General features: G+C 36.5%; 4 protein-coding genes across 6 annotated transcripts in view; 3 read left to right on the top strand and 1 right to left on the bottom strand.

Moving 5' to 3' along the window:
- Positions 1 to 1483: 1483 nt before the first annotated feature.
- On the top strand, positions 1484 to 4453 carry LOC111444693 (pentatricopeptide repeat-containing protein At3g26540). Its single transcript, XM_023082693.1, has one exon. The coding sequence runs from the start codon at positions 1565 to 1567 to the stop codon at positions 3656 to 3658; it is 2094 nt and encodes a 697-aa protein (XP_022938461.1). The 5' UTR covers positions 1484 to 1564; the 3' UTR covers positions 3659 to 4453.
- Positions 4454 to 5094: 641 nt separating this feature from the next.
- Positions 5095 to 6387, top strand: LOC111445145 (pentatricopeptide repeat-containing protein At2g21090-like). The gene is made up of 3 exons (XM_023083382.1): positions 5095 to 5342; positions 5444 to 5999; positions 6217 to 6387. Exons 1-3 carry the CDS (start codon positions 5095 to 5097, stop codon positions 6385 to 6387), a joined length of 975 nt encoding a protein of 324 aa, XP_022939150.1.
- An 891-nt stretch (positions 6388 to 7278) lies between these two features.
- On the top strand, positions 7279 to 13571 carry LOC111444899 (F-box protein SKP2A-like). 2 transcript variants are annotated; one of them, XM_023083023.1, is made up of 6 exons: positions 7279 to 7358; positions 9674 to 9709; positions 10087 to 10444; positions 11446 to 11794; positions 11870 to 12011; positions 12961 to 13571. In XM_023083023.1, exons 3-6 carry the CDS (start codon positions 10170 to 10172, stop codon positions 13332 to 13334), a joined length of 1140 nt encoding a protein of 379 aa, XP_022938791.1. In that variant the 5' UTR covers positions 7279 to 7358; positions 9674 to 9709; positions 10087 to 10169; the 3' UTR covers positions 13335 to 13571. The 2 variants fall into 2 exon arrangements, with proteins under 2 accessions (XP_022938791.1, XP_022938789.1); XM_023083021.1 differs by lacking the exon at positions 7279 to 7358 and having other exon boundaries at positions 9538 to 9709.
- Positions 13572 to 13664: 93 nt separating this feature from the next.
- The window catches only part of LOC111444898 (chaperone protein dnaJ 10-like), a 4787-nt gene continuing 1832 nt past the window's right edge, over positions 13665 to 16619 (bottom strand). The window contains exons 5-10 of one of the 2 annotated variants that reach the window (XM_023083020.1): positions 16190 to 16319; positions 15788 to 15946; positions 15502 to 15680; positions 15213 to 15293; positions 14766 to 14906; positions 13665 to 13882 (exon numbers count right to left, since the gene is read on the bottom strand). In XM_023083020.1, the coding sequence (XP_022938788.1) occupies positions 13802 to 13882; positions 14766 to 14906; positions 15213 to 15293; positions 15502 to 15680; positions 15788 to 15946; positions 16190 to 16319 (771 nt within the window). In that variant the 3' untranslated portion in view covers positions 13665 to 13801. Of the gene's footprint in view, positions 13883 to 14765; positions 14910 to 15212; positions 15294 to 15501; positions 15681 to 15787; positions 15947 to 16189; positions 16320 to 16619 lie in introns of both variants that reach the window. The other variant, XM_023083019.1, reaches the window with a different exon arrangement.

The raw sequence follows: 16619 nt of genomic DNA, 5'->3' as shown, positions 1-16619 counted from the left end.
TATGGCTTTGGTTTTTTTGTTAATTACTCACTCTAATTAATATTTAGTGAGTTAAATGATTTAATCTGGTTGTTCTCATTGTTGCAATCATCAGCCTCCACCTTTATTAGCTGCCAGGAAAAAATTAGTCTCCCATTACATCATTTCAAATATTATCAAATTTTTATAATCTACATTTTATTATAAAGTCAATTTCATTAAAAATTATAATATTATACTATAATTTTCGAGGTATATATACGGATAAATAAGATTTAAAAAAAAAATTATTTGCTTATTTTAAGGTTTGGATCGAAGGAAACAAATAATGCCTGTCACGAACCTTTTTCTTTTTTCTTTTTCCTTTTTAGTTTGCTTATCGTGACTGGTAAGTTAGCAACGTACTGAAATTTCTTTTTTAAAAGCATTTATTATTCTTCTTATAAAGTCAATATTTTAATTTAATTTTTAATTCATTTATTAACACAAAAATCTAATGAAAAATCTCAAATTTAATTCTCAATTAATTTGATTTGATTTTTTTTCATTTTTTCTAAAAATATTTTAAAGCTAAATTTAAAAAATAAAAGGATTTTTTTTTTACAAATTCCTTTAATTGAATTTTGAAAATATTCCTTTGAGAGTAGAAAGAAAGAAAGGAATATTGTCTAATTTTTTAAAATATAAAATTAAAAATCAAATTGGAAAGTATTTAACGTATTTATCCCAATTATTATATACTGATATGATTGGCATTCTAATTTATGAGGTTTATAACAAAATTGTGGATGGAAAAATATATTATTATATTTTCATTAAATTAATTCATGTTGCCACGTTACAATAAAGAATAGACCGACTTCTAGAAGAATTCATGTATTATTAAGAGGAAAATATGTATATACTCTTTCTAGAATTCGGGTTTTTGTCGTTTAAATTTAAATATTAACGCTAAATTAATAAAAATATCTTTCACGTTTGGTCCCAAAAATATTCATAAATTTTTAAATGTTTGGATAATATTCTTAGCTTTTTCTAAAAATATCTAAAAAAATAAGTACTCTTGAATTAAAAAAATCAAGAATACGGTCGGTTTTGAATGGATAGAGTTAATATTTTGTTTAAAAAATATTCATAATTTTTTTTAAATGGTTAAAAAAAATACACTACCGTTATTAAATGTTTCGTTCATATATTTGTTTTTTTAAAAATATATTAGTACTTTTAAATTTTTTAAAAACTTAAAAAATACATTTTAATTTTTTAAAAAAAATTTAAAAATACTCTTTAGGTTAATACTACATCTGATCAATATATAATTTTTGTCCATAAAATTTATAGGTATAATTAAAATATATCCTAAATTGAAAAAAAAGTTATTTTTGAGGTAAATTTAAAGTTGAAGGATAAAAAGATAAATTTTTTTTGTAAGTTATGGTAAAATTTGTATGATTGACCTAAAAAGAATGTGAAAGGAAAACTCTACGCATTATTTTGGCGGGGGGCGTTCGAATGGTTTTAGCAGAAAGAGCAAAAGAATGCGCCGCTATGTGAAGCATTCGAGTTCGAACCGCTTGTTTCATACATGGGTGTGTCTGCGGCCTCAATACTCAATCGCCTTCTTTCCCATAAGAACCTCAGCGCCAGAACCCAACCCACCGGCGCCAAAGCCGCTGCCACCACAATCCTCAAATACCTGGAAGAGGGTCGCCTCCGAAAAGCTGTCTCGGTTCTGTTTGATTCCCCCTTCCCCTTTCCTCATCCTTTGTATGCTCGCCTCTTCCAAATTTGTTCTTCCACTCGCGCTCTTGTTGAAGCTCGAAAGGTTGAATCTCATTTGGTTACGTTTTGCCCCACGCCGCCGATTTTCTTGTTGAATCGGGCGATTGAGGCGTATGGTAAATGTGGGTGTTTGGAGGATGCGAGGGAGCTGTTCGAGGAAATGCCTCAGAGAGATGGGGGATCTTGGAATGCGATGTTAACGGCGTATACGCAGAATGGGTTTGCTTTGGAATCTTTGAATTTATTTCTGAATATGAATAAATCCGGTGTTTATGCTACTGAAATAACTTTAGCTAGTGTACTTGGGTCTTGCGGTTCTGTTTTGGCTCTTCACCTCTCTAGGCAAGTTCACGGGCATATTGTGAAATCTGGCTTTGTTGGCAATGTGATTCTTGAGAGCTCGCTTGTTGATGTCTATGGAAAGTGTAGGCTTATGAATGATGCACGTAGCATGTTTGATGAAATCCAGAATCGAAATGATGTTTCCTGGAATGTTATTGTTAGGCGCTATCTTGAGGTGGGCGATGGTAAAATGGCAGTGTCAATGTTTTTCCAAATGTTCCGAGAGGCAGTGATGCCATTGAGTTTTACTTTTTCCAATGCTCTGATTGCTTGTTCAAGTATGGCAGCACTCATAGAAGGTAGGCAAATTCATGGTATTGTAGTGAAAGTAGGTTTGGAAGAGGATGAAGTTATTTCGAGCTCTTTAATTGACATGTATGTGAAATGTGGAACATTAGACAATGCTCACCAAGTATTTACCCAACCCAGTTCCAGAAATCTTATTTCTTGGACTTCCATGGTATATGGATATGCAATGTCTGGGGAAGTTCTAAAAGCTAGGGAGCTTTTCAATGAAATGCCCGAACGCAATGTGATTTCGTGGAATGCTATGTTGGCAGGGTATATTCATTCCGGTCAATGGAAAGAGGCACTCGACTTTGTCCACTTGATGCACAATTCGATTAAGGATGTCGATCACGTTACTCTTCGCCTGATATTGAATGTGTGTACTGGCCTTTTAGATGTTGAAAGAGGAAAGCAAGTTCATGGTTTTATCTATAGAATTGGTTTCTATGCTAATCTCTATATTGGTAATGCCCTCCTTGACATGTATGGTAAATGTGGGAACTTGAAAAGTGCCCGAGTTTGGTTCTACCAAATGAGTCAATGGCGGGATAAAGTCTCCTGGAATGCTCTACTCACTACCTATGCTCGTCACGGCATGAGTGAACAGGCTATGACAATTTTCTCAGAGATGCAATGGGAAGCAGCTCCTAGTAAATTTACCTTTGCAACCCTTTTAGCAGCCTGCGCAAACACCTTTGCATTAGATCAAGGCAAACAAATCCATGGCTTCATGGTTAGAAATAATTATGAGATAGACGTTGCAGTTAGTGGAGCTTTAGTTGATATGTACTGTAAATGCCGACAACTTGAGTACGCTCTCAAGGTTTTTGAAAATGCAGCTTCGCGCGATGTGGTTCTGTGGAACTCCATAATTTTAGGATGTTGTCACAACAGAAGGGGTATGATAGTAATCGAATTGTTTGAAATGATGATGATGGAGAAAGGCATTAACCCGGACCATGTGACCTTCCAAGGTATTTTGCTTGCTTGTGTCTATGAAAATCTCGTTGAGTTAGGTAGGCAGTATTTCGATTCAATGATTGACAAGTTCTGTATCATACCTCGATTAGAGCACTATGAATGTGTGATCGAGCTCTATGGCCGACATGGAAACATGGATGAGCTCGAAAAATTTATCAACAATATGCCCTTTGATCCTACTGTTCCAATGCTAGAAAAAGTCCTTGATGCATGTAGAAAACACGGACACTCGAGGTTGGGAGAATGGGTAGCTATTAGACTAAAGGAGCAGAATCTTTACAAGTGAAATCATGAAAGCAACAAAATCTATCCCATCAGCTCAAGCATTCACGGTTTGAAACCATTGTGGAAAGTTGTCTCTCATTCATTGTAGAATCCAAAATTTTTGGCTATGCTCAACAGCGTCAGCAATCAAAGAGAAATTTAGATCCAAGATCTGAATGAGAAGATACCAAGATGTTTATTGCTCATTACAGGATCAAGTGTTCGCTCCAGCCTATTGAAAAGCAATGCATGTTCAAGAGCTCTGTGAGAAGAATCCAGGATCTCAATCTACCCAACATGTTGACTGTCACAATCCCCATCAAGTATGTGATACATCCACTAAACTTTCGATGCTTATTTAAATAGGAAATTTGTAAACCTCGTCCATCGAGATATCGTTATGAGTTCAAAGCATGCTTAAAGAAAGATAGGCCGTATTCTATAATTTGAACAAACAAGAACAACAAACTCTGGTGATACTTTGCGTTTTTGGTTGAAGGGTCAGCTGTTTTAGTTGCCTTGCCTGATATGTAGCAGAACACAAGCTGATTCTTTATTCTTTAACTTAAATATCTTCAAATGCCTAAATTAAATGATCTGATCGAAAATGAGATGAGAACAGAACACGAAAGACAATTTGCTGACTGAAAAGTCACTTTAATGTTAATACCTTGTACTTTATTTTGGCTCTTGGCTTACTCTTGTTGGTGAGGGCTAGGATAAATTACTAGAATTTATGGAACTGATATTGTATGTCAAAGATCAAATTGTATTCAGAAAATTTTATTGAGGTGCATCAATCTCCCTTTTCCATTCATATGCGTTTTCGTTAGGATGATTTGTCTGTTTTTCTTTGAAATGCTTTGTTCTTCTCCAGTTCCCTTGCAAGCTCTGATTCCTATCACAGGTTAAATGAATAATAATAGAAAAAACTTAAGTCAGTTTTTATGTTACCGTAGCTAATGAGATGGTTTAGACTATTTTGAAAACTTCAGTAGTTAAGAAAAGAAATTAAGGTTTCATTTTTGTATTCTTGTTTTTCATTTTTTCGTTTTTGTTTCCTCTTTTTTAACAAAGAAAAATGTATCTTGTTCTTTCTTTTATTTTTATTTTTTGAATAAAATATAAACATATTTGATAACCTAAAAACTTGTGAGAGGAAAATGAAACTTTCTATAAAATGTAAACATATTTATAATATACATTAAAAATATAAAAAAATTACATGAAAATAAGTTCTTAAAATTAAATAACAAATTTTTTGTGTTATATTCGTTTTTAGATATATATTATTTATGCTTTTCATAACCGGAGATAAGAAACATGAACTTAAACCAGTTTTTTAAGATCTGTTTAATAACCATTTGGCGGCATTAAAAGAAGAATATTGTATCCTGGAACAGATGCTTGAAAGGTATATTTAGATTTGGTGATGTCAAAGGTGCACGCCATCAGGTAATGCCTGAGAAGGACATTATTTCTTGGAACTCTACGATTTCTGGTTCTGTTTCATCTGGATTTGCTAATAATGCTATGGACGTTTTTCTGGAAATGAAAAACGCTGGTTTTAGACCAAGTAAATATACCTTCTCCATTTTGCTTCCAGTGTCGTATGCTTGTCATGGTAAGCAATTTCTTGGCAGTATGGTTCGAAGTGGTGTGGATGTGTCAAGTGTGGTGCTCAGAAATTCATTGATTGATATGCAGTGAGAATTTTTGGCCTTGTTGATTACATGTTTTCCATATTTTTTAGTATGGAAAAGGTGGATGTTATCTCTTGAAGCTCTTTGATTTTGGTCTGCCACAGACCAGGCTTAAGAGTATTGGCACTATATCAGTTCTCTCTAGTAGCACTCTCCCGATCAGTTCACTGTATTAATCATGCTAAACTTGGATTAACTGAGAATGCCATTATAGTCTTCATAGATATACCTGTTAGAGGTTTGATATCATGGAACACTATGATTATGGTTCTGGTTAACAATGTGTACTTTGAAGCCTTACGCACTTTGAATAAGTTGGTCAGGGAAGGTGTACTGCCAGATAGGATAACTCTAGCTGGAGTCTCATTAGCTTGCAGTCATGCTGGTTTTGTTGAGGAAGGGATAGCCACCTTCTTTTCAATGGCATATGAACATGGAGGCGTGCCGAGGAATGAACATTGTTCTTTTGTAGTGAACTTGCTGAGTTGGGCTGGTAAATTTGAAGCAGTTATTATTATTAAAACACCAAAATGCCAATCTACTTCTACACTTTGCAAGTCACTTCTTGGTGTCTGTGCAATTCATGGAGACCTAAAAGTTGTTGAAAGAGTTGCAGAGAGGGTGGTGAAGCTGGAACTGCAATCATCCTTACTGTATTCGGTACGGGTCGGTGCAGGCTCAAGCATTTGCAATGAGAGGTAGATGGGAAAGGATCGCACTGATTGTGAGCTCCAGATTACTCTTAGGAACTCGAGGCTGGGAGGCGATACACGTATTATGCTTAGGAATCCTTCACAGAGTGCCTCATCCGGGTAAGTTTCTGCTGGACTTGTATATGCTTCATTTTTTTGCAGCAAATGTGATTTTATGTTAACAGATTATGCAGCTTTGTTCTGAAGTTTACTGTCTATTCTCTCTGCATTTGTGTGGGTTTGCTATAGTGGGATACCAATTGAAAGCATTCCCAAGGTCGTTTGCTGGAGCTAACTTTCGTGCAATGGAGGATGGAGTTTGGAAGAAAGCTGAAGCAGTGTGGAGAGATATGTGAAGGAGGGGTAAATGCTTCCCCTAACTCCTCATGATCCTCCATTTTTATGACGATGGGCTTCCCTTAGAAAGTACAGAAAATGATTGAAACAGATCCGGAGGCTAATGATGAATGGACCAACAGATCTGGGTGCCTAGGTATCCAATCCACATTAAGCCTCCAAAATATGTGGTTTTAGGAAATTAATTGATCATCATTATCTTTGCCTTACTTTTGCCTTACTTAATGCCTTCATTTTGTGAAAGAATCGGGTTCCCCCACCGACCCAGTGACACACCAGCCACGCCCCTTCCCTTTCTCCAATCATCAAGCCCACTTGTCCCTTTCTTTGTCTTTCGTCCTCTGTTCATCCTATACAAATAGTTAAAGTGAGGCTCAAAGACTCCTAAATCAATCTCAAGTCTTTTCTTTCACCTCTCCTTATAATCGAGGCAATGGAATTGTGAGACCAACAATGCATCGGTTCAGGAGCGCGATCGCTTTTATTTATCTATAAATAGAAAGCAATATGCAAATAGAGCAAAAAGGACCAATTATTCAGGATAGGAATCCACCTGCGCCCTCTTTCGAAGGGTCGGCGGGACATGGGAGCTTCAGCTCATGCATCGGTTTACCGAAAGAACCAATGCTATCCTACTTCCTTCTATCGCTCCTTGCTCGGTTGGGAGGAGTTGCAATTTGTTTCAGACTCTAGGAAGTTTTTTCAAACGTAAGCTAGCTGTTCTTCGCTGGCTGGAAAAAGTGTTGGTTTCTTCACATTAACATCACTCCATTTTTGTAATCTACTGGTCACATGTATGAGGTCTGGCTTCATTTATTCATTTTTAATCAACAAAAGCACTTGCAACCCAAGTTTTCTTATGATATTGTCTCTGTTGCTGCTAATTTCAGGATCCAAAGAACGGGTTATGCCAGAAAACGTGATCATATCAACTTGCTTATCATAGTTTCAGAAAGTCCAATCTTTACAGGTAAACTTTATGGTTTATTTTGGAAGAAAGGTCAGTAGCATGCAAATTGAAGTATTGATTCATTTATTGCACTTCAAAAGTTTCTAATTTTCCTACAATGAGTCTGGATTTACGTGTGAAATTGAAACATCTCTGATTATGAATGTTTACCTAAATAACAAACCAGCAAACATCGGCAAACTTATACGACCATAAACAAACATTTAAAAGAAAACAAAAGCAGACAGAGACTACTAACTTGGCCAAATCTAGCAGAGGGTAGAATACATAGCCACACACATTGTGAGATCCCACGAGAAACGAAACATTGTTTATAAGAGTGTGGAAATCTTTTCCTAATAGACACATTTTAAAACCATGAGTTGACGGCGATAGATAAAGGGCCAAAGCGGACAATATCCAGTAAGAGTGGGCTTGGACTGTTACTAATGATATTAGAGTTAGACACTGAGCGGTGTGCCGATTAGAGAGGGAAACGAGTGCCAACGAGGACTTTGGACCCTGAAGAGAGGTGGATTGTGAGATCCCACATCGATTGGAGAGGAAAACAAAGTATACTTTATAAGAGTGTGAAAACCTCTCTCTAATAGGCACGTTTTAAAATCATGAAAAAACGGACAATATCCACTAGCGGTGGACTTGGGCTGCTACACACGTAACAGCCCAGCCATACACACAGTGATAGTGATCTTTTAATCTACAGTGATAGTGATCTTTTAATCAGCAGATGGGACAAAAGCAAAGTTTATTGAATATATTAGTGCCTCTAGACCATAGATACCTAAAAGCCATAACCCACTCAATAATTCCCTATCAGAAACTAGCCATAGGGAGAAAAAAAGGGGAAAAATCCATTCAAAACATCAATCATGGAACCTGAGATAGGAATAAGAGAATGAACAGAGCCCAAAATAAGTGCAGAATTCAATGATTCATGAGATGCAAACAGACAGTATCCTTTTTTTAATTGGTCAAAAGAAAGATGTTTGGCAGAAGATGAAGGTCGACGCAGCAAGAATATGATAGAAAGTATTCCCTTATTTTAAAAAGAAAAGTTGGTGTAAAAGCATGAACAGAACGAAATGGATTGGTTGGGTGTGATGGCCATATAAGTAAAATCTAATTATCTTAGCCAATTTAGTATAAAGCTGAGTACCCCACTTAATGGAATGGGCTAAACTAGACCATAGGATGCCTTTGCTTTTCGAGCATCAACTGTTGTCTTTACTTGATTGATGATAACGATGATTGACGATGCATAGGGCTTCCTCTATTTCCATCTGTTTCTTTGTTTAAATCTTATCTAATTTTGTTCGTTAACGTCAGTTTGAAATGACTTCTAATCTTATAAAAGAACACTCGAGTGAATTATTTAAGTGCATTTTTATTATTTCGTTTATTTCAATCATGAAAAAAAAAATAGAAATTTTTAGGGTTTAGGGTTTATTAAATATGAAAATGACATATATTAATAATCATTTAATTTCTTAGTTTAAGATTTTTCACAAGAAGAGAATTATTGTTTTTTTTTTTTAATGACACTGATATATCCAATTTTGTCTTCTTAAGAGATATGAACAATGATCAAGGGTATATTCGTAATTTAAGAGGTTATGAAAGAAACAAAATTTTAATTTAAAAAATGTTTGATTGGATGGCTTTTTAAAACATGGTATTAAAAAAAAAAAAAGGGAATATTATTAAATAAATTGGAGAGGAAATTAGGTGAATAAATACCAAAAATTCACCTATTTTTAATTTTGAAGGAATTTGGAGTAATATTCTTTTTTGATAATAAAGGAAAAAAGGGGTTTAAAGGGAAAAAAGAAAAAAAAAATAAAAATAAAAAGGGTCCATTTTTCGTTTGTGGGATGAAATGGAAAAGGAATAGCTTTTGAGTGCGGCTTCGGTTTTTAACACATGGAACCTTCTACACACACAATAATATAAAATAATAGTAATTAATAAATAAATAAAATTTAAAATATAAATAAAAATTTTGAAAAAAAAAGAAAGGAAAATTGGAGTTTGGTATTTAGTTCAATTTCAATTTTAATTTCAATTATGAATCCTTTGGTGGGCCCCACGTAAACAGGAAGTGGGCCCCACTTGAACTCAGAAGGCCATCCTCACACGCACGCAGGATGCTTTCCACGTGGCGCAATCTGCATTACTCCTTCTTTGCCACCGGACGTTTTCTTTTCTTTTTTTTTTTTTTTACAAGTCCCAATGCCAACGCTGTAGGTGCTCTTCCTTTTGCGTGTCTTCTATTTTATAGACCATCTTCGGCTGACTGCTTCACCTCCGCCTTGCAGGAATTTCTTTTTTCTTTTCACCTGAAGCGGTCCGAGGTAATCACTTGTTCTCCCTTTATTGATCGTTACTGGGTTTTGAGCTCTGATCATCAGCACCCTACTTGTTTTTTTGTCTTTTTTTTTCTGTGATTCTTAGTATATGTGGTTGCTTTTTCTTTCCAGGGTTTTCCTTCTACTACGTGTTCTTTTGATTTCTCTCTGAAATTTGATGTCTTCTGGTTAATTTTTGTGAATTTCTTGTTTGTTTTCAACCATTTTGCTACAGAACTGGGACTTTTTGAATTGGGTCGCTCTGTTTTCGGTTTTTTCTTTAATCTTTGGCAAGAGAGTGCGATATATTTGGGTAGATGCTTGTTTTTACCTGGTTAATGTGTTCTGCGTTTTTATCTTGTCTTTCTCTCTCTCTCTCTCAGGCGGCAGAAGCGAGGAAATTCTGATAATTTTAGGCTGGTTTGGTAAGTTTTAGGGAAGGAGGGGTTGAGGGAATTCGAGTGAAATGGTTGGTAAAGAAAACTTGAGGACTGAGGACTTGAACTTGTGCTTTGAAAAACTAATGATGCTTGTTGATGGTGGTGGTGATGGAATCGACGTTGGTGCTAAAGGGGTTAAAATGGACGGTGGGGTGATTGCCGGATGGAAGGACATTCCTATGGAGCTTCTCTTGCAAATTATATCGCTTGTTGATGATCGAACTGTTATTGTAGCCTCTGGCGTGTGTTGTGGATGGAGGGATGCTATTTGCTTTGGCCTCACCCATCTTTCTCTATCATGGTACTTTCTCTCATCTGCCTTGAACGCCTTTCTATTTATTTCAATCTTGATTGTTGAACCTCTGATGTTTCTATAAACATGTTGATTTGTGTTGCTATTAGAGAGAAAATTTCAATCATATGTAATTGCGTCCTGGTTCATATTGATTTCCTTCTCCTGTTATTGCTTCATATCATATGATGAAATGGACTCCTCCTGATCTTTTTTAGTGCTTAAATGTGCTGGTTCACATGTTTCAAAAGCTTACAAGAAACTCGGATCTGTATGCCTTTGATTTTACATGCTTAAAATCAAATCACATGTGTCTTATTGCGGCGTAGTCCCTCTAAAGTTGATAGGACAGATTCTCAAGAATTTATAGGACAACTTCTCGTGAAAGTACCTCGTTATGTCTCGAATTGAGGCGATCCTGTTTCTCTGCTACCTTTTCGAGGCGTTCAGCGGGAACTAGAACATTTGTTATTACTCGAGTCTATTCCGATGGTAAAGCCTGATTTTTTAGGACTATTTTTGTGTCTAATATCTTTACGACTCTTTATTAAGATATGATCGTTAACGTTCCATAATTATCTGATACGACTTTTTAAGTTCTTTCACTTATAAATCATGAACATATCAGGAATGGTGCAAGCTTGATTTTTCTAGCTACAAACTTTGACTGTTATTTTGTAAGTACAGCTTCAACATTTACTTTTAGGCATTTATTTAATGAATAACCTGCTGCTTGGCCCCCCCAGAAAAGCATATACTTTTGGACATTTATACATCTAATGAATGACAGCTATTTTGTTGTTATGTAGGCCACACCCCATTAGATTCTTGAACCAATCACTGGTGTCATATGCTAAGTCAAGCACGTCATTATTATTTTATACATTTTAACGATCAGCTTGGAACTTATCAGAATCATTTACATAGTGATAGATTAATGCTTGGCAACGAAAGTTGTCGAGTTATAGACACCTTAGTTAATTGCTAGTTGGTGTCCCCTTTTGATTCAGGTGCAAAAAGAACATGAACAACTTGGTCCTATCTCTTGCTCCTAAATTTGCAAAGCTGCAAACTCTAATCTTGCGCCAGGACAAACCCCAGCTCGCCGACGATGCTGTTGAGACCATTGCTAGTTACTGTCATGATCTGCAGGTCCTGGACCTGAGAAAAAGTTCCAAGCTCAGTGATCTTTCCCTGTATGCCCTGGCTCATGGTTGCCCTGATCTTGTAAAACTTAATATTAGCGGTTGTACTGCATTCAGTGACACTGCATTGGCTTATCTAGCCAGTTATTGCAGAAAGCTAAAAGTTCTTAATCTTTGTAGCTGTGTCAAGGCTGCATCTGACACTGCATTGCAGGTACAAATTAAAGATTAAGCAATCTATATAGCATGTTGAAGTTGATTGGTCTAATTAACTTTCAATTATGTGCAGGCTATTGGACAATACTGTAATAGTTTGCAGTCCGTAAATCTTGGATGGTGTGAAAATGTGAGCGATGTGGGTGTGATGAGCTTGGCGTATGGATGTCGTGATCTTAGAACCCTGGACTTGTGTGGCTGTGTCCTAATTACAGGTACATCTCTCAATTCAATCAACAAATTTATATCTAGTAACTGAAAAGATGATAGATGCTTCTTACTTGATAGAGTACAGCTGTTTGATTCATGCTATTCTTACTAGAAAGGAGTATTCTTGACCTCAAATATCATTCACTCCCTATCCTTCCAGCTCTGATTCCGACATGCTGGTTGTTATTGCCAAGCATAGCCCTTCTCTCCACGAAATTGATGGATTGATTGAAAACGAAATCATGGGTTTCTTCAATGGACCCAAGAAAGGAAACCAAATATCATCTTCTCTTGGGTTCAAACTCAATATTATCATTGTAGTTTGTTGGTTTTTTTTTAATGCCCAAGCTCGGTTTCTTGTTAAACACTTTTTAAAAAGAACACTAGAAATCTAAGGTGGCCCGTAATATTCGAATCTGATAAGTTTTTGAGAATTACGTGTTGCAAGGTCAGTTAGCTGCCTCTTGCCGGCAAGGTGTGTATATGAGTGGGTAACTGATACTATCCGAGCGGTGGCCTGGGAGATGCTCGGATGGAATCTCGTTTAAGAATGAAAATATTCACTTGTTCCAAAACCCTCTACCACCTCTTTTAAGACATTTGCCCTGTTTCCAGAACTCAGCTACTCTTATCTTAGATATGAGAAAGAACACTTAAACTATAGGAGGCCCCGTAGATGCAGGAGCTTCCATCTTTTGAGTGTCCTCCTCCATAGGGGTGAGAGCAAGTGAAAGGTCTTTTATCGGAGCTTAACTAAGAAAGCCATTCCATTTAGGGTAAGCCCGTGTGGTAAGAAGTGCTGTCTCATCAGAAATTCTTGTCGGTGTATGTCGTGTGGGGTGGGGGTATTTTCTTTTTCTCTCAAATTGTTGAATTTTTTTTATGGTTGATGGAAGCGTTGGTTCTATCGTTAGCATCGTTAGCGTAGCTGAAGTTTGATCCTCATATCTGCAGATGATAGTGTGATTGCTATGGCAAATATGTGCCCTCATCTGAGGTCACTTGGGCTCTACTATTGTCAGAACATAACAGACAGAGCAATGTACTCTTTGGCACATAGCTGTATAAAGCACAAGCCAACAAAATGGGGAACAACGGGGAAGGGAAAGAATGATGATGATGGACTTAGAACGCTTAACATCAGCCAATGCACAGCTCTTACTCCCCCTGCCGTTCAGGCTGTTTGTGACTCATTTCCTGCCCTCCACACCTGCTCCGGCCGCCATTCCCTCATCATGAGTGGCTGTCTAAATTTGATGTCTGTGCATTGTGCTTGTGCAGTCCAAGCTCACCGTGCCCCCTCTGCTTTTCCCTATCCAGCTCATTGAACATGGGAGTAAGTTTTTAGATTGGTTGCTAATCTCGAACGACCCTTTTTCCCGAAAACCATGATGTTGTATCTGTACATGTACCTCGGAATCAAGGGAATTGGAACATATGAGGACTTTGTTCTCACTGTTTTCCCTTTCTTTTCATCTGTAAATATTGTAGCTTACGGACATCAAGATGCCAACTATATTATTTCCACACATGCTTGTTTAGATGTGGAAATGCCTTCAATTTCATAAGACTTCTGGATAAAGCAAGCATCCAACCATTGGAAAAGGAAAAAAAAAAGTTGAGCTTTACATTTGCAGCCCTTTTGGATAACCAAAAAATATTCATGGATTTGGAAAATTATTAACGAATAAAATGTCCAACCACATCAATTGTCAACACAATTGAAGGCTTGAGCCTTCTGTGCCAGTTGAAAGATAAGAGAGGTACAACCTTCTTGCATGAATAGATATATTCATCATTTGCTTTTATACACAATCTCTTCATCGTCCACATCAAATGCTGGATTACAGAGGCATCTGAAGAGTCTCCCTATACCCTGCACGGCATGAACAATGATACAGTGAACATCGTTCCCATCAAACAGCGCAAAAGATCAAGCAAATTAAAGTATTCCTCTGGTCGAGGTTTTTCTGTTGGAATTTGACTTCAATGCAAGCATGAAATTCACTAAATTTAAATGATTGCATGAATAGTGAGGTGCTGTTTACGTCTCAGGAATTGTCTTTTGGTAAATTATAACAACGATTACTTGTCATGTTCTTAAACCAATCTGAAATAATCACAAAACTTCATCACAGAGATGACAGAACTAGGGACTATAGCAAAAACTTTATTTTCAAATTTGCTTTTGTTTTTTTCCTAAGTTTGTATTTATAAAGTTGTAGTACTGTGAATAACGTGTTTAATATGACCTTACACATTGTATTTAGTAGATTTATGCAATCAATAAACTGTTAAATAAAAAATTAGAAAAAACTAAACTTATAAACTTATAATTCCACATGACTATTATTATTAAAAGTCATTTTTTAGAAGAGTTTCTAAATATATGTGCATACTGATTGACTATTCAAGGTCAAACTAAATCCATAGACAGAGGTATGATTATCCACATCCTCGCTCTCTTTTCCTACTCCCAATAAAATCAGGCCGACCACCCTTTCAGGTGTCAGAAACTGAAAGGGTCGATTACTCATTCAGGTAAGTTGCTTCTTTTTCTTGTGATTTACATGTGTTCGGAAAAAAACCTAGCGTTCAACTAGCATGATTATTCTAGAGGATCTGCGAAAAGAGTCAAGTTTTTGCTTATTTTGACCTAGACATTATTAGCTGGTACCAGCCGAACTTTTCAGCTCGAGTTTCAATATACATGGATAAAGTGGATCTTTTTGAGTGGAGAGAAGAGTTGATTAACTTGCCTGAGTAAGAAAAGGAGTTCGATAAGATATTGGTCTTCGGGGATCATCCTCATCGTCGCTGCTCTCTGAACTCGTTCCATCGTCATCTACTGCAGCAGCACTTTTCTTTCTTGATGTTCCACCATTTTGTGCTTGCTTCTCCTGCTGATAAAGATGGAAGTAATATATATAACAAGGCGTTAAAAACTGGAACATTATCATCCTTATCCTTTAAAATACATCAGAAAATGCACAATATCCCGGCATCATTTACTCCGTGACTTTGACATCAGAGGGGAGTCATTATCACCAGATCCTTATATAAAAATGGCCAGAACTTGTAGGGCATCGATGAATTTTTAGAAAAACTAAGAAACACTTTAATAATGGAAAAAGTGGTTCCTGGCCTCTGGCAATCAATGAACAATAAAGGTGAACATGATGCAAGATCTCAATCTCATGTAAAACCTGGAATATATTTCCAAGAATCTTTAGAGCCAGAGCACGAGCTTTTAGTTCTTCCCTTTTCACAGTATTATCCCGTAGTACCTGAGGAACAAATTGGATCACAAAAGATTCATTATGTGTGCCTAATAAGATTTTCTTTTTTTCTTTTTTTAGTTTCAATGTCGAAGTAACAATTCAGCCAACACTTATTCCCAAGTCTTAATGCCACGGAATCATACAACGTGCAACGAACTTCCCTGGAAAGCTCCCAAATATCCGCTTTTAAAAAGAGAAAAAGAAGAGGGCTCACCATCTGGCACACATTTATAAGAGTCAGTTCTATGTCCACCACGTTAAGCTTCCACAAAGAATTGAGGAATGTGTCTTTATTCAATCTAATATGCGATTCAATATCATTTTCAGGGCCACTACCATCCATTTTATACTGCCGGCAAATATCATCTTGAAGCTGTAACAACTGAAAAGCACCTGATACATATAAATAGTTGATATGATTAAGTAGCAAATTATTAAAGAAAAATACTTAATCATCGATGAGGAAAAGAAGACAAATTGTAAGCTTGAGATCTTCCTGCCTTTTGCAGCTGTTATCTGTGACTTCCAAAAATGCCCCTTGTTGCGAAACCATTCAGCCACAAATGGCACGCCAAGATAAATGGCTCTCTTTCCAAGCTCCTGTGCTGCTTGTCTTGAATAAATGTAGCCTATCGTGTGTAGTATACTAATACCAAAAGCTGCATGTCCAAGATGGGTAAAAACTAGGATCATCAATATAAATACAAGAGGCTCCTGCATCAGTAAGCTTTCAAGAAAATGCCGAACTTAATAAGCTATCATTAATATTCTTGCATAAAAAAACACAAGAACTCAAAAGTCTTGCACCAAGAAATGGTCAAAGTTAGCAATTAATGGAATCTGGAAGGAAAAAGGCACAAGGAATAGAGTGATTGCAATATCATATTCGTAGTTGTTCTTACCCGCATTAGAGAGTCTTTTGGCTTCAGATTCAGCATGCCGTAAGAATCCGTCTTTGTCACCTTGAACATATTGATTAAGAAAACCCTCAAGTATGCCTGCAAGTTTTTCTTCTCTTTCTTTCTGGACAGCCTACATTAGATAAGTTGCATATAAGGGACCTGAGATGCGGTTTAGAGAAAGGGAAGAAAACATTATCCAAGTAAACATCCCTTATTGGAGCATGGAAGAGTCCGATGTTCAAGTGCTAACTTTGCCGGAAGCTAAAACTACAGTTTCTCAAAGATGTTGAAATCTTTTCAAATTTTACGAGAGAAACATGTGTAAGGGAGAGAATTAAATAGGGAAACAGAATTATGTTCCTGAAAATTTTAACAAGATAAAGGAATAGAGAAGGAAAGAAAATGTTTGGGGGGGGGGGGGGGGGGGGGG

Source organism: Cucurbita moschata, unplaced genomic scaffold, assembly GCF_002738365.1.
Source record: "Cucurbita moschata cultivar Rifu unplaced genomic scaffold, Cmos_1.0 Cmo_Scf00007, whole genome shotgun sequence".
Taxonomy (NCBI): Eukaryota; Viridiplantae; Streptophyta; class Magnoliopsida; order Cucurbitales; family Cucurbitaceae; genus Cucurbita; species Cucurbita moschata.
Note: the sequence above shows the minus strand (reverse complement) of the source record. Positions and strands in the feature narration are given on the sequence as shown.

Bases quoted from the DNA above. Each gene is read 5' to 3' on its own strand.
- LOC111444693 (XM_023082693.1), top strand. From the start codon at position 1,565: ATGGGTGTGTCTGCGGCCTCAATACTCAATCGCCTTCTTTCCCATAAG.
- LOC111445145 (XM_023083382.1), top strand. From the start codon at position 5,095: ATGCCTGAGAAGGACATTATTTCTTGGAACTCTACGATTTCTGGTTCT. The intron at 5,343-5,443 runs GTGAGAATTTTT...GGTCTGCCACAG, and splicing joins AATTCATTGATTGATATGCA to ACCAGGCTTAAGAGTATTGG. The intron at 6,000-6,216 runs GTACGGGTCGGT...TTATGTTAACAG, and splicing joins AATCATCCTTACTGTATTCG to ATTATGCAGCTTTGTTCTGA.
- LOC111444899 (XM_023083023.1), top strand. From the start codon at position 10,170: ATGGTTGGTAAAGAAAACTTGAGGACTGAGGACTTGAACTTGTGCTTT. The intron at 10,445-11,445 runs GTACTTTCTCTC...CTTTTGATTCAG, and splicing joins ACCCATCTTTCTCTATCATG to GTGCAAAAAGAACATGAACA. The intron at 12,012-12,960 runs GTACATCTCTCA...TCATATCTGCAG, and splicing joins TGGCTGTGTCCTAATTACAG to ATGATAGTGTGATTGCTATG.